The sequence below is a fragment of the Athene cunicularia genome (genome assembly GCF_003259725.1).
Source record: "Athene cunicularia isolate RWA chromosome 1 unlocalized genomic scaffold, athCun1 chr1_part2, whole genome shotgun sequence".
Taxonomy (NCBI): Eukaryota; Metazoa; Chordata; class Aves; order Strigiformes; family Strigidae; genus Athene; species Athene cunicularia.
In genome coordinates this window covers 49,353,126-49,370,484 of record NW_020799092.1, presented here as the reverse complement: position 1 = coordinate 49,370,484, position 17,359 = coordinate 49,353,126, and the positions used below count along the sequence as shown (strand labels likewise).

Sequence of the window (17,359 nt, the reverse complement as noted above, 5' to 3'; positions counted from 1 at the left end):
AGAGGCCGATCGGTGCGAGCCTGGCAAGGGAGGGCCCTTTCCCCGGCCCCTAGCCCCGGAACAACCGGTAGTAGCCGTTTTTTTCCTCCCCTCTTCTCCTTCTCCCTCGCCTCTTTCCGCCCGGCTTTGTGTGAAGTTTGCGGCACATTGCAGATGAGCCCTTAGCGGCGAGAGGAGCCTATTGTTCCCCGCCAGGAACTGCTTGCTGGGGCTGTGCTGGCTTTTGCCTTTAGAGCTGCCTTCTGCAGTACCGGGACCGGCCTCCGGGGTCCGCTGTGTTGCGCTCTCGTCCAGGCAGAAGCACGGCGGCCTCAGATCTTTTTGTCTGAGAGAGAAGAGAAGTGAATCCCGCTGCCGCCGCCACCGCCGCCGCCGCCGCTGCCGTAGCTGTACAGTGTGTGTGTGTGAGAGAGCGAGCGAGGGAGCGAGCGAGCGAGGGAGAGGGAGATCGCATGGAGCCGCGGCTGTAACACACACACACTGTCAATACCTCACTCCGGCTCCCCCCCCACCCCACCACAACAGTAACCCAATTCATTGTGTGATCCAGCAGCACCATGTTGAGTCTCATGTGCAGGCTGGATCGGTTGGGTTTGTGGTGCTGAGAGAGGCAGCAGCAGCGGGAGGAGGAATTACTGAGAGGTGCCCCTCTCCCTCCCTGTCTCTTTGCCTGTGTGTTGTGTGGAGACAGGACTCGCAATTACCACACTCTCTGGGGCTCCCTTATTCCTTTTAAACTTTTTTTTAAACAAGCCCCTCTCCATGGCTGATCCCCGGCCGAGCACGGGCACCTGGGTCTCTTAAAGACAAGGAGGAGCCGGGGATTGTTGTTGTTGTTGTCGGCCGTTTTTTTTTTTTTTTTTTTGGATTGGATTTTTTTTTTTTACGAGAACCTTTTTTAATACAAAAATGGCAAATTCGACGGGTAAAAACCACGCAGACCAGCGGAGAAAGGGACTCGCTTTCCTGGACGAGCTGCGGCAGTTTCACCACAGCAGAGGGTGAGGAAAATGGGGAGATGGAACGGGAGGGGGGGAGGCTTTTAAACCGACCAGATCCAACTTCCAGCCCCTTCCCTGAAGGACACGGCAGCCCCAGCGAGGGGAGAAAAGGGGGCAGAGCTGACAAGTTGTGGTGTTTTGTGTGTATCTCCTTTGGTAGGTCTCCTTTTAAGAAGATCCCCGTGGTGGGTGGGAAGGAGCTGGATCTTCACGCTCTCTACACCAGAGTCACCACTTTAGGCGGATTTGGGAAGGTGAGTGGAAGTTTTAATTTGGGTTTCCCTCCCACTAACCTCTTCCCAAAAGTCTCCTCTGACCCCCGGGGGCGGCGGGGGGAGCTGGGGTGGCCGGGAACCGTCCTATTTAAAGCCGGTTAGAGAAGGTGGGGGGTGGAAGAAGGAAGCGAGCAGATAGGCAGGTTGGTGGCTTGGCCTTGTCGGTGGAGCGATGAAGGGGGATCCGGGGGTACGGCGCACACCCCGCTGGTGCTTCCCCCGCCTCCGCCGGAGCCCCTCGCCCCTGCCCCCCTTCCCCAGGCGAAGGCGAGGAGGGAGCAGAGAGCTCCGGTGGGCGAGAGGCAGTTTCTTTCGGTTGTGGTGGCAGCTCTGTGTGTGTCTCTTTCTCACAGAGGGAGAGACAGAGAGGAGAGAGTCTGAGTGCAGTTTTAGTGCAACTCAAAATTAGCGGGCATGTTTAACATCGATAATCGGCACGGAGCATGGGCTAGGAAACGATCCTCGCAGCCGGGGGGGGGCCGGGCGCTGCCCTCCGAGCCCTTCCCGGAGAAAAATAACAAAAGGGGCACCCAAGACGGTGTGTAATCAAATAGCCATCTTTAGGCTTCAAGGCTAGGGACAGAAATGTAGGCCTCAAAAGAAAGGCCTCTCTGTGTCTGTGGATCTGTCTTGGGGGGACCCCCCGGGACGGCGCCCCCGCGCCCCGGAGGCCAGGGGGCGCCCCCGCCACGACTTCCCTGCATTATTTTAAACTTCTTTGGGTTTTTAACGGACCGCGTTAGGATTTAAAAGGGGGCGACAGAGGGACTCCCGATTGGTTATTGTCCAGGCAGTAAAAACAAAAACAAACCCCAAAACAATACAAACCCCCCCGGCCGTCCCCCCCGAAAAAAAGATAAGGTATATGTTAAAAAATAAATAAAGTAAAATACCGGTGAGAAGCGGGATTATTCCCGTAGGGGAAATACTACCGACTGTCAGTAAAATACATAGTCCTAAATCCCATATACATTCCTGTTTATTTCTTTTTATATATCTATCTATTTGCTTCATGGCAGCTTGTGTTTTTTTGTGATGTTCGCTGTCAACGGCGTGTTTATGTGTACGTTGTGTATCTCGGCCTGTGTGTTGTTTTTGACAGGTATCAGAGAAGAATCAGTGGGGAGAAATTGTAGAGGAGTTTAACTTTCCCAGAAGTTGTTCTAACGCTGCCTTCGCTTTAAAACAGTATTACTTGCGGTGAGTGCTATCAAGCTGTTGCAATAGTATTTTTGAGTGTGGGATTATATTTGGTTTTCAGTGTGTGCAACAATAAAAATATCCCTACTCTTTTAAAATGCTATAAAATAAAGCAGAAAGAATTTGTAATTCCTTACTGGTTTGGGGCAGTAATCAGTTAAAGGTAATTCTGGTTTGTAGTTATTTTATTTGTATTTTACATCTGCAAGCCTTAAACTTTGAAGGGATCCCAAGTATATAAACAATATATGTCAGAGCCATTTTTATTGATTGTTTTAGAATGACACTACTAAAGAACTGTTACTAAGAGATCATGTTATTGTAGTTACAGAAACTTAGCTTGATTTTTGGAGCACTGAAATGTGTTGATATATGTAAACTTGTTTACTGCTCAGTGGGGTCAGACATTGAATGAAAATGCATCTGCAGGAAGGTAGACTGCTTTGGATAAATTATCTTGTTATCAACTACTAGCAGCATACATTATTTTTTATTTTAGAGTACAAAGAGCTAAGTAATTTTTTTATTATTTGAAAAATAGTAGATTTATGCAGTTTTAAAAAATAAGATTACATTCCTTAAAATGATACAGGTTGTTTCTTGTGATGCAGATTATTTTTTAATGTAGCATGGAGTTCATATTGAATATGTTAAATTACTGTGTGTGGTACTATTCAGATGATATTTAAAAAAAAAAAACTTTTGGTGACTATTCTGTGTGTGAAAGATTTAAAAATTACTGCATATGTAGTGTTTTTAGATGCTGTATGTAGACAATTCTATTTCATTTAGAATAAAGTTTTATGTATGTTGGTTAAGGAATATAATTTTCTGTTTCTGAATTGTATAAATTATATTTTTCATTGCAATTAGTGATAATATAGATATGTGTTATGTACAAAAGATGTATGGGCTTTTGGACTTATGTTTTGATAATCTGAATACACACAAGCTTTATGTGTCTCTAGGTTGGCCTTCTGAATTAGGAAATGCAGTAATTGTACAGGTGCACTTTCTATTGGTTGTCCTAGATTGACTTCCAGCTTGAAGCTGTAGAGTTCATAGCACAGTGGAGCAGTTATTGAGTTACAATGATGTCTGGAAAACCTTAGTTAGATATCTGTAATTACTGTATTTTTCTTTTTTTTGGTGGTGACATATGATTGCTTTAAGATTCAGACTAAGAAAAGAAATTACCATTTTTAATAGCTTTACCAAAGTTTATGATTGTTAGCAGGCCTAGGAATGAAGTGAGAAGCTCACTTTAGGATGTCCTTCTCTGTTGGGTTGTGGTTTGTTGTTTTTTTTTTTTATTTTTATTCCCCTCACCCACATAGTATTGAGAAAGTGTTGCTGAAGATTTGTTGGGTCATAGAGAGCAGTTTTTTGCTTTTTGAGTTTTTCAGTTTCACCATGTAGTCTATTACTTGACTGGATTTTACATATAATTTGCAAAATAAGAGCTTTTTTATTTCTACCCTTGCCTTTTTATTTCCATATTTTGTAAGTGCTTGAATGGCTTAACTTTTTGCAGTAGAAGGTTGTATGTCATTTGTGTTTTCATTTGTATTTTGGAAGTATATATATGCTGTGACAGTTAACACAATGTTAATTTAGCTTTCTAATGACTATTAATTTTTAATAAGGTACTACTTTTTAATTTAGAATCAGACATACAAAAATGTTATTTTTATTATTAGCATGCTAGTATTAACATTATTTAAAATACATTTGCTGAAAATATGTATAAATGATTACAAACAAATAAATATATTTTTTTAATTAAGGAATTTTTAAAAATTTGGCCTCTAGGAAAAACAGTTGATAAACAATTAAGATGAAGAATCTTTAAAAATGTCTTTTTATCATAATCTCTGTGATTTACTTAGGCCATTCTGAAATAAACTGTCAAGGTTGTTGGTTTTGGGGTGGACTGGTTTTTAGTGGTTGTTTTGGTTTTTTGTTCTTATTTTTTTCTGTACTTACTGTTGCTTTTCACATAATCTAAGTTTGCTGTGAACTGTTTCCTAGCTAAGGTCACCTCCTTACATGTGCAGTAATGAGACTGTATATACACATGTATCTGTGCTAGGTTAATGTTCGTTAAGCTTTAACCTAGAAGATTTAGGGTGGGGATTTGGTTATAGGGAAAGAAAAAACTGCTCTAAGGATAAATTTGTAAAAAGAGTCTTGTTTATCTCTGTTGAAGAACATAACCTGAGGTTTCTTATAGGGCTAAATTTTCATGAACTGCTGAGCAATTACCCTTGGAAAAAAAAAATAATTCCTCTTGAATCTCAATTATGACTATAATCTTGGCCTCACTATTGTAATGACTTTGCAAACAAAGCCAAACAAATTGAGGCCTATCAACTTTCATATAAATTTTTATCCAGTTGTATGTTGCGTCCTGTAAAGTGAGGGATCTGCATGGCAGATGGGACCCTGTTGAATTCAGAGGGATTCAGTGGTGTGCACCTACATGAATACATTTGCAGATTTGGATTTGTGATGTTTTGTGATGAAAGTTGCTTCTTTCTATGAAACATCTGGCATACCATGTTCGCTGAGATAAGATCTCAATCTACATGAACTACTTGCTCGTTTTGCTGTGTTATCTGTAGTAATACTGTCATTTTGACTTAAAATTACCGTGTAAATAATTTAGAAAGTTGAATTATTTGTATGACGTCAGTAGTCCCATTGGCTTGATCAAACCAAATGTTTTGTAAAACAATCATTGGCTTATGTTTTTTTCTAGGCAGTTGAGGTGTGTCTTTTGTTTAAATAACTTTTTCATTTTGACTGTTGTGGAATTTTGCGGTGTGTCTTTGGGATTGTATATTAGGCTTCATTAAATATGTGAATTGTTTAAACTTCTAGTTTTGGTCAGCTTTATGATAGGTGATATTTGAATAGATGATAGAGAATCCTATACCCCTTCTCCCTTGTGCTGCCCTCCCTTTTCTCTCACTGGAAAAAGTTACTTATAATAGGGAAAGTCTGAACCATTCAAACTTTGTGCCTGTGTTGCTTTGAGCCGTCTGACAGGTGAAGTAATTTATTCACTGTGGTTCTTAGTGAGCAGTCAAAAGCCACAGTGCCGATAACCATTGATAGACTGTACCTTGTTAATGTAGTTCTGTAAGTCTCTACAGCATCAGAGAGTGTAATTCCCTTGGATGTAGTGCAAATTAGATGTTTCATCTCAATTGAGGTGAATTAGTAAAGCATTTTCTAAATGCTTCTCTAAAGATTATTTTATAATGTTAATGAAAGTATTTTAATATGGGGTAATAAATGTAAACATCAGTAATGTGGGCATGTTTTTACATTTTTGTTAGTTGGTAAACATACAGAAGGTGAAAAGAAAGTTAACATGAAATATACTCTGTTTTTTATGTTAATGGTTACAAAGAATTGGACTGATGTGACCTCATATATTAGTACAAGGTTGTGTTGGTTTTTATGTGAGCGTAAGCAATACATTTATTTCTGTTGTGGGTCTTCATTTATTCTTGGGGAGTGAGAGACGTTGTAAACTAAATGTGCAAATGAAGTATGCCTGACTGAATTAAAAATCCATTTTCTTTTAAAATGTATTTATCTGTGTTAAGAGAAATTATGTGAAACAACTAAGTATAAGGTAAAACAAGTTTAAGTCAGTTCTGCAGAGAATTTCTGAAAGGTGGGCAGCAGGTGTGTATTGTAAACTTCTGATAAAGGCAGCAGGAATGAGTATTAGTTAAAGGTGAATAAGAATTTCCTGTTTTAAATATTGGGGAGGTAAGGGGAAGTCAAGTAGAGAGGAAAGAAGTCCGTTCATAAATGAGAAGCTGCATAAAGTTATTATGAAGGCAAGCCATTAGGCTGAATTTCCTGAAATTCCATATATAGTAGGATTAAAAAGTGTGAGCAGTTAAAAATCAGGACCATATGAAATACTTATTGACAACAAATGGGGTTCTTGAAAGATCTGAAAGTATTTATAGGTCATTTGATCTTCAAGATGTCACTAAGAAATTGAATAATAGTACTGATTTTTTTTTTTTTTTTTTTTTTTTTTTTATTAAGGGAGGGAGGAAAAAAAAGACATGAAGCTGAAGAACTAGACAAATTTAAAGGATTCTGTTCCTAGTAAAATAATGGCAGAAGCATTAGGGAAACAGTAATGTGCAGCCTGGAATTTTCCAAGAAAAATTACTTTAAAAGAGTTTTCTTTGTTATTCTGGCTCAATGTTTAAAATTAGGATCTAATGCTGCAACAGCATGTGCACACAGATCAGTGAGTATGGAGAAGTACAGGACTGGCTTGCTTGCCACATCTGATTGCAGGTTCAAGGCCCCAGTGGATGAAGAGAAAGTTGTAGCTGTAGAAATATATTTTACATATTTTCTAAAATTCAAATACATCTCAGAGTCTCTCATTAACTAATTATTTATATATATGGATAATCATCTGAATGAAGAATTGTTTGAAGGGCCATAAACAAAAATATAACAAAGTATAAAGAATAGATTTGGTGAGCCACAGCAGTTTTAGGTGCTAAAGGAGTAACATTACATGTGCACGTAGTAATACAAGTTTAGCCATTTTAGGCATATTTAGTGTCTGGATTAATTTAACTGTATGAGAAGGTGAATTGTGCACTTGCAACGTTAGCAGACAAGGATAGAGGGAAGAGTTAGACACAAGTCAGGGCAGAAAATAAAAGGTTACCTGAAGAAATTAGGCACATTGTTGGAAAATACAAATGAGATTTAGTTTGGAAAATGCAAGCTAAAACAGTTGAGGGACAGTAATCCAAAACAGGTATTCATTGTGAGGGAATAACCTGGAAAGCGGTATTGCTGAAAAAGGGATAGGAGTGCTACCATGGGCCTGATAATCCTGTCAGTTGTGTGCACCCAACTCCCTTTCATATGAAAGGGATTTGTGCATGCTTCTGACAGGAAGAACAGGCCCCAATTTGCAATATGATATATAGACTTTGTAAAATTCAGAAGTAGTTTAGGTTGCATCCACAGAGTCATTGAACAAGTGGGAGATAAGTTTTTGTATGAGATTGTGTGACTGTATTTGGAATACTGTTTTACTTTCAGAACCTTTGCAACAGGTGGGGCAACTTAGTAGAAGCTTAGAGAAGAGCAACAAAATGTTAAGAAGGCTGAAGGGACTAATTGGTATTTAAAAAGATTTGAGAAATAAATATGTTTTGCTTGGCTAAATTAACATTTTGGGTGAGAAAGGTAAATGGTATCTTACAAGCATTTTGAGGAGCCTAAATACTTAAAAGGGAGATAATTTTAAATAAAATAAGAGGCTGTTCTAACATGTAAGCTGAGATGAAACCAAGGGAGAGTATTCAGAGCAGACAGCTGCTCAAACACCCCCAAGATATACCTGTATATATTCTAAATAATATGCCAAGTGGAGTATGGGGGAACCTGTGGGTCATTCAGAACCAGCCTGGTCAGGACACTAATATATGTGCAACAGGTAATGAGCCAGGACTGGCAGAGAAATGGACCAGATGACCTTACAGGTTTTATCCATCCTTGAATAACACTATAATGAAGGCTTTCATCTTGCATAGCTACAGACTTATTGCAACAGTACAGACTTCACCTGTGGAATCTGATGTGCTTAATTTTGTCGAAAATCCTGCATTCACTGGTGAGACAGGAAACAAATACATGGATGACATTTTTTATTTCTTTTTAAAATTATTTTTCCCCCCTCAAGATAAGAATTGCAACGTGTGTTTCAGTCAGATGTCTGAGACCTTACTTTTAAGTCCAAAGTGAATTTTTTACATAGTTGGAAGGAGAATTTTGTTTTATGTATTTGATTATATAATCATACAGTCAACATACAATCAAGACTAGGTACTGTTCATGCTATAAAGCTTTATTTAGAGGAATTAAACATGTTGGTTCTTAAAATCTTAGAATGTCTTTCAATAGAAGTTATTTATTTGGATGGATATTGTCTTGTCAGAGTTGCTGGGAATCTGCTCAAAAGATAATAGAACTTTTATAATACAAAATTTCCATTAGGCCTTTTCTGAGGAGAGCAAGCAGCAAGTGAAAGGAAACATAGCTACCTTAAAATTGCTCTTTCTTAGAGTTATGTTGTGATACTAGTCACTATGCAGATGAGTTTGGCCTCTATCAAAGTTTCTGACCTTTTCCTTCAGAGGGTAAACTCTTTTTTACTGCTGAAAAATGTACTGAAAAATTAGTGTGATAAATGTTAACATTTTCTCTTCCTGATTATTTTTCTGCAAGCTTTTTGTTAGAAATGACCTAAATCACTGCTGCTAAGCTGAAATACATTGGTTTATTTGTGGGTGAATGTTGTTTTTCTGTTTTAATACAGAATTCTGATTGTTTAACTTGAAAGCTTATCTAGACACATGTCAGTACTAATAACCTACAATGAACAGGTTTCTGGCAACACTGTAATAACTGTGGTGACTTTTAGGACCTACTGAATCTTGTAATATTTGGTGGAAAGTTTCTGTGTTAAGACTGTTTTCTAATTTTTAACTGAAACAGTATCAAAATAAATTTATGCTTTAAAATTATTGATACTTGTGGTAACATAGGTTTGACTAGATGGTAGGCATATTACAAGGAGATCAAGAATGCATAGGGAATACAAGGATATTGCTTATTTCCTTGTGAAGTGCAATAAGCCTGGGTTAAGAAACGTGTTGGTTTTGGTTTGGAGTTTTTTTAATTTTATGGCTAGTAGACCCTAATTACCTTGCTTATTTGCAGTTAGACCTCAATAGATAAGACTTTCATGCTCTTTTTTTTTTTTTTCTTTCCTATCCCACTCCCCACTTTATGCAGCAATGAAATATAGAAGTATAATTTGTTAAGTTTACAGATGAGCTACTTGAGGTACACAGAGGTTCAGACTGTTACTTTTGGGAGTAACATGTCAAATAGGAATGAAATCCATATATAGTAAAGCTTTTTTCTTTTTTTTTTATATAATACTAGAATCCAATTCTGACAGGCAGATTTCTTCTTCCTGAGTCTTAGTTAAAACATCCATAAAAGGGGACTACTATTATTTATTCTCTTTAAAAATTCTTCTATAATCAATAGCTGAGGAAGCACTGTTTGAAAACGAAACAGGATAATGAATTGGAAAGCAGAAAACTATGTAACAGATTATGAGAATAGATTGTTTGTATTTTGTTCTGCTGTGTTTTGTTTTAAAATGCTTGTTCAGAGTGTCAGAGTGGTGTCTTGCAGCTTAAATGGGACTACTTGAAGTAGCTGTAGTACCAGTCCACATTATTAGAAGACACAGTTTATAGAGGAAATTGGATATAGGCCCAAGATCCCATCATATGATCTTGTTTCTGGTTATCAGTCTGATACATGTTTATTCTGTGGCTCTAGTTAAATAATTTGCTATATTTTTATTCATATTTGTAAAGTGGGTATGCTGATGTTTGTTTACCTATCTCACAGAGAAGTGTGAGACTGTAAGCTCTTTAATGCAGGGATTGTGTCTCTTCATGCTTCTATGTCATATCTTAAATATTTGAAAATGAATATAAATTAGGAATATATGAGGAAAATAAAACTATTCATAAGCTTGTTTGCCCTCTGCAGTGTTGAGAAGCAGAAAATGTAGCATAGATGAGAGGAAGAACAATCTTTATTCTTTAGGGAATAAATAAATTTGGGATACCTAAGCAGAGAAATATTGGAATGGTTGAAAGAAAGAAGCTTATCTTAAGGAAGGATAATAAAACAGCAAGATGGTACCCAGAATAGTGATCTTAGGCTTTGCCTGAGGTACTAGATTAGTGAGCTAGGTATCAGATCTAAAATACAGTCTCCTTGGAGCAACAAGTTCAAGTCTAAGCAGACCTGAATTAGATTTTCAGCAATAAGGTAGTGATGGTGGGTTCTCTACTTTTTGTTTCCTATGTTTAAACTGAATGTGCATGCTTTTATTTTACTCCAGATAAATTGTAGCAAGTGAGCTATGCTGCAGGAGGGACTGCGTACTGGTATGAGTGGATTTCTGTTGAATGGTGCACTGGAGCATGGTTGTCTGCAAGAGTCAACTGAGTTCATAGTATTTTCCTTTTTTATTGGTGTGGGAGGAGCAACTGTTCAGATTTGTAGTCTTTCAGAATAATTTACATTGTTACTTGTTAATCCATAGCTGCCTAAAATACATAAAAATCCTATAAAGTAAAACGATTATTCTGTTTCAGAGACCTCTCCTCTCGCATTGTTTGCTGGACTTTTTCATGTTTGCTGAAGTTTAGATGGGTCATACCTAGGGCTGCATGCATTTCTCCGTTGTTATGTGCTGTGATGCCTGGTGGCTGGCCTCTACCTCCCAGCCCAAAGGTCGCTATGCTTCCATGAAAAATCCACATGTAGAGATTCTCAGCTCTGTAAATCACTGAATCACATGACTAACTTTGAGTAGCTCTACTAGTTCTTTGGAGAAGTGCTATAACAACATGTATTACTAGGATGCAATGTGTTGGGGTAACTTTTCATTTGGGATACATGCCAGGTGCTTAATTAAGCTAAATGAAAATAGTTTACTTTGGGGGTAAATCTAGCATGTTCTGATTAGGTTAACAATGATTATGGTGTAGGATAGGTGTAGAACTGTGTGTGGGTTTGTTTTTTTGAAAGTATATTTGTATTAAAAAAACCTTGTGGAAGTAAACTTAGGAACAGCTCTTCACTTACATGGGTATTTTGATCAGGAGTATCTCATGGCCAGGTAAACAGTGACATGTTACAGAATTCACATATGTCCTATGTGATTTTTGGGGAGGACAGCAGAGCTTTGAAACACTGGAAATTCTCCCCCCAATACCATCTGTGAAAACCTAGGGAAACTCTCATTTCTAACAGTATACATTAATGCTACAGTTGCACAGTAAATACTTGAAAAAAACCAAAAATTACCTCATTTAAGTATGAATGTGCAACCTTAACTTTGTCTCTAGAGAATATTCTTCATGATAGAGCCTTGTGCTCTCAGTGGTAAATGGGAATAAATTCCCTGGCAGTGTTAATCTGTTGTATCATTATGAGATACCTTTTTTCCCCTCATGTACATATAGTTCTGACTATATTCAACATGATCGTTGATTAATCTCAATATTAGTTATTTCTGAGGGAAGTTTTGAGCTTCTGGGCATCCTTTCCTCACTGTCTTGACTTCTGTGGCGTCACCCACATGGACCAGTTCAGAAATCCTTCCCTTTAGTTGTGGGCTGAGGGTGATTCACTGTTGCAGTGCTGCTTACCCTGTCTGTCTGTCTCACAGGTCTTTTTGTCTCTCATTCTCTGCTAATCATCATCTTCTCAATCTTTCACTATAAGCTGGAATTCATCTTTGGTCCCTTGCCCCTTTGATGTCTGTACCCATTGACTTCACATGGAATATTTCCCGTAATCAGATGAATTCCTAATTGTAAAGAAAACTGAAGGAAAGAAAAGGTGTATGCAGGTAAAAGGGCAAGAGGACAAAGCACTAAATGTCAGGTGCCTAGCAACAGTAAAATACTGAATTTTACAGCAAAACTATAATAGATTCCATGGTACCTGAAAAAAAAAATTCTGCAGCTGTGGACATGCAGAATTCACAGGATCCAGGCAAATACCTAAAGGGTATTTCACACACCTGAAAAATATGCTTTCAGGTACTCTGCCCAGGGAGTCATTGCAGCATTGGTGTGCATTTTGCTTGTTCTTCCAAGGTAATTTTTGTAAGTTTAAGGTATAGAAATACATTTTTTTTTTTTAAGTGAAAATTTTGTTTCTGGGCACAATTATGTACCAAAGCCTGACCCCTGTAGTGAATTATTGTGTTTAACCAGATTTTTAGACTATACAGGGCCCTAACTACCATACAGCTTGGAATACTTCTATCTAGTAAGCATTTTTTTTTTGTACTTTATTTCCTTCAAACTTTGCTAAACTTGTTATCCTGTTTAATGCCATGTGCTTCTCTGTTTATATGATATGAAGCTATTTATTAGAAAGATGTTATGCTAGTGCATAGGGAATCATAGTAAAATGTATAAGGTTAGAAAATCTTCGTGACAATGACTTCATCATGTTTAGTATTGTTTCATTTGTATGTCCTATAGTCAATATGCTGTTATTACTGAAATATAGTTACATTCTTAGAAAGGTATGTTTTGTCATAAATAAATGCAAGACTTTTTTTTCTGTTTAGATTTTTATATTACCAGTACACAAACACCATTTTCCTGTAGTAGCTTTCATTCTCCTAAGCAGTTTAATTGTATTTTGAAGAGGGTTAGTCCAACTGTTGAAGAAAGTGATTCTTAAGCAAGATCAAAGAAAAAAGTGACTTAAAAATAATCTGCAGTTCTGCATTTAACTGTAAACAAACACCCAGATTCCCTAAATGTACTGATATATTTCTGTATGGATATTTGTATGCAGTGCAGTTTAAGATTATGATTGTCCATAAATTTATGTGCCTGGTAGAAAGCAAAAATATTCTGTTAGTTTTATGGTGACTTGATGCTTCTGTAGGTCTGCAGTAAGAGCTGCCTTTGCCCATATGGGCAAAGTCTAGATCTGCTTAGGGAGAATCTCATCCCTGTTCAGAGCTAGGCTGAAATTGGTGGCATCCTGTGTCAGTCCTGCAGTGTGCTTGTAAAGTTAAGGTGTGTAGGATGTGGACCATGTATATTAACACAAAATGTGCCTGCTTTTAGCAAGGAAAAAGACTAAAAAAGTGAAGTCAATAAAGATGCATTTAAAACTTATAATACTGGAATGGGTATAAGCAGTGTTCATTTCTTTAGTTGTCTTCAGGAGGTCTTTGCATGTAAGCAAAAGTTGCAGACTCAAGGTTTGTTGATTGTTTTCTTTTTTAGAGTTTGTGAAAGCAACAGGATTTGTTTTCTATATGAGTAAATTAATTGAAGCTTGCTTTTTTAGGGGGGAAGGGGGCTTCTTGGTGATCTTGCTAAGTAAGGAAAACAAAAAGCTGTCATCGTTATTTGTTTTCAGAAACATCAAAGAATTTACTTGTTTTTATTATAATTTCACTAATATAGTGTGATCTGTAGTACTGTCGACCTACAGTACTCAGTGTCAAACTAAATATGATGAAAACCTTTTTTATATTGTGGAAATAATGATGGAAAGTTACAGTGAAGTAGACACAACGTACATATGATTTTTCATATAGCATATAACATACAGCAACAATATAAATGTACAGGATTGTTGATCTGATTGCCTTACTAGATGAAACTTTAAAGGGGGCGTTGTGCAGGATTCTGCTGCAGAAGACCACCAGGTGGAAGTGACTCTCAGGGTTATGTCTCTCCTCAAGGCTTTTTTGGTTCAGATGGTATGCATTTGCAATGGTTTGTGCCTTCAGAGACTTCATCTGTTTCTTGACTTGGCCCCTGCCTGTTGGGAAGATGCACATCTGACCAGGCAGCCAGTTGATCCAGATGTGCAGCTTGGAGACTCTAAGGTGCGTATGTACTGCTAGGTTGATACTCTGAGCAGCCAGCTGGGAGGCACGTGCTAACCCTGCCTCCAGTTGGGCCAAATAACACACGTTGCTTCTCAATCACCTGTAGGCCAAAAAAGAGGGAAGAAAAGGTGTTTGGGGGTATTTTAATGAGGCGGGGAGAAGATCATTTGAGCACAGGTAGTCAGATTGCAAAAGGAAGGAATGTGAATACAGAGTGAAATGGATGCATTCATGCACTGGATGAGGAGACAGGAATATGGGACTGTTGGTGTTTGAAAGAGCGGATGGGGTAGATACTGTAAGAAGGAAGAGGGGTTATGTAATCAAATGCTGGTAAGTTAGTCTTTACAGGTCATCTCCCTCATTTAAATTGATCACTGGGTATTAACTGACAGGTGCTGGGTTGCTACTGAGTGAAGGCTGTCCTTATTTGTAGAGTGCTGAGTGATCTCTGACTTGAGTTGCACCATCTGCTTTCTACAGTGAGGTTCTGATTTACTGGTACAAGCCTTCGAGTAGTTTTCTTGCATCTTTGCTTGCACTACCAGTGCTGCATAAACAGAATTAATTTTCTGTTAGTTTATATTTTTCATTAACACTGAATTTACCATTTTCATTTTGGTCTAAAAAAATCTGTCATCATCACAATTACTGTTACTTTAATCCTTATATTAAAATATCATAAAGGCATAACATTGCATATAATCAAATAAAGGATTTTATCTCTCCCTTAAAAAGCTTACAGGGAGAAAGATCTCATCTTGAAAAATATTTTTTCATGGACATTGCTGCATTTAAGGAAGCTAAGACAGATAGAGTTGTAGAACAGTAAGGGTTTCCTCAAGTGCTGTTGTCACTTTAGGAAAATTAGTAATGTTTATGAATATTTTTAATGTTGATTGTATAAGAAATGCATACATTTTATTGTATATGTGTGTATATATATAGCATATACAAGACTGGATGTGAACTTAAGTTCAGGATAGGTTGCATCAACTGTCCCACCTCTAATACTACGTATGTGTTAAGAATGAATTTTCAATAAGAGAGGAAAAGATTTAATGGAGCAAACTTAAAAAAAAATCTAAGAATTTTTTTATACTTACAAACACAAAGATTTAGAGGCAAACTTTGTATCTTACAGGTGGAAGTAAGTCCAAAGCACTGGGGTTTTTTTTACAGTTTTTGATCATATGTGATATGAAGCTGTTGCTTGGTCTGGGCCATAGGCTTGTGTAATTTGGAAAGAGAAGTTTTAAACTCAGTCTGCTGTAAGCAGAGTGTATAAAATGGCTGCTGTTTAAAACTACTCCGAGTTATGGAATGTAAGTTGTTCTGATCAAAACAATTAGTGGGTAGAAGGCAGGTGAATAAGTCAAAGATGTAGACAAACTATATTTTTCATGCAACTCTGGAATTTCTACCATGTTATACAGATATTATGCAGCTACAGAGTTTTTGTTTCTACTATGATTGAATTATTTTTGCTAATAAACACAAAAAAATTTTTCTAATTGAAGATAATGTAAATCTGTGTTTAGCAATAGTGCTTATTGCCACTCTCTTGAGCTGTCAGCCACAGTGATGTCTCCAGAGAACAAAAGCAACGCATTATTTAAAAGGGGCACATACCTCCTTTCTCTACATCTTGCCCTATGTCAGTGCATAGAGGAGGGTGGAAAAAGAGCATAGGTCATCGTTCTTGCTTGACTAAGTACATCAGAAATTATTGCTGTTACCTTACATAGCAGCTTGTGGTATCCCTTTTCAAGCAGACAGTCCTGCTGTCCCTTGAATGGCTGCTGTGCTGCTAGTGTTGCCCTCCCCCCCCCAGTAGGGATAGGAGCTCTGCTTTTAGGGTTTTGGTAGCAGTGAGGACTTGTTTTGGTTTTTAATTGTGGAGTTCTGCTTTCGTGGAGACCTGCATCAGGGTTCCACTGACTATGTTAGCTGCTGAGACACGCTAGCTGATTCTAGTGTTGAATTGCCTAGTTGTGCGTTGTTTATTTGTTTATTTTTAACAGATCAAGTATAGTAAGTTATTCATACTGTCTTATGGTTCATTTTCTGAACAGAGGAGGGGGGTGTTTGTTTGCCTTTTAAATTTCTGGAGGTTGTCCTGCATACCCAGGAAAGCCCCATTATAGATTAAGCAGGAAGAAAAACACAGAGAATGTAGAGGAAAGGATTCCACATATTTAGGCAAGTACTCATTCTTGATATCTTCCCCTCCCCCCTTTTACGAGTTTTTACTCAGTAGATCAAGTCTTGTCACTTAAGTAATTTTCAGGGCTTAACAGTTGTGTTGTCTTCTTGCAGGTTATTTACAGATGGAGATAAATAGGGGTTTTGGCTAGTGCTTAAAATGGAGCAGCAATTTAATGAGAATGATCAAATTAGTAAAAACTTCAGAAGGTCTCAGAGTGGTATGTATGTGGATACTAAATGAAGAAGAGAGAGAAAGATCAGAGGATCTTAGTGAGTTTTAAAATGAAGGTACATGATGATGAAAGAGGTTGTTATTTTTGTGGTACTTTAAAAGAAAGCTGAGTAGGGACATTTTGCCAGGAATGGTCCTAGAACAGGAAAGCTTTCGTAGTCACAAGTTGTCATGTAGAATGTTTGTGTGTATATAGATTTTTATATGCAGAAAGCATAATAATTGAGAGAATATTATGCATTGAAGATCAAGGAGGCAACGATAGATAAATGCAGTATGGAAAGTAAAATGGTTGAGTTCATCAAAGAATGACACCAAAAGTTACAAGTGTTGACATAGATAATTTTGTGGAGTAGAGTGAGTGCAGAAGAGACTGAATTATGCTTGAAAACACTTCCCTTGACCATGAGAAATTCTTGTGTAATCAAGACACATAATCAAACAAACTTTTCATAGTACCATGAGGATATTTGATACAAAGAGTACAAATAGCATGGAGTTAATAATAATTACACAGGAGGTGAATGGCTGATTATGAGCAATACAAAATGGACAGTTAAGGTTGAAAATACAGTGTAAAAAAGCAAGTGTAAAATGTTGCATGGTTAGGAAGTTTTGTAACATACCATCAGTAAAGGAACAAGGGAATCCTTAGTACAGATTTGGACCTTTTGTCAGAGAGGGAATGGAGAGGCATTTGAAAACAAATACTATTAAATTAGATTCTGCCAAGGCTCAAATCCTTCATAGGTTGATACCTCTTGCAGTGGGAACTGAAAGGCCTAAAAAGATGATGATAAAGTCTGGGAGCCATCTACTAGCATATATGAGGCATTATTTATGTAATGTCTTGTATTTATTTCCTTAACATTGTTGGTTGGTTTTTTGTTGTTGTTGGGGGGGGGGGGGG

General features: G+C 37.7%; 1 protein-coding gene across 1 annotated transcript in view; it reads left to right on the top strand.

The window, feature by feature from the left end:
• Positions 1-384: 384 nt before the first annotated feature.
• Positions 385-17,359, top strand: part of ARID2 (AT-rich interaction domain 2) — a 108,680-nt gene continuing 91,705 nt past the window's right edge. The window contains exons 1-3 of the mRNA XM_026868127.1: positions 385-1,001; positions 1,162-1,255; positions 2,379-2,476. Of these exons, the coding sequence (XP_026723928.1) occupies positions 910-1,001; positions 1,162-1,255; positions 2,379-2,476 (284 nt within the window). The 5' untranslated portion in view covers positions 385-909. The remainder of the gene's footprint in view (positions 1,002-1,161; positions 1,256-2,378; positions 2,477-17,359) is intronic.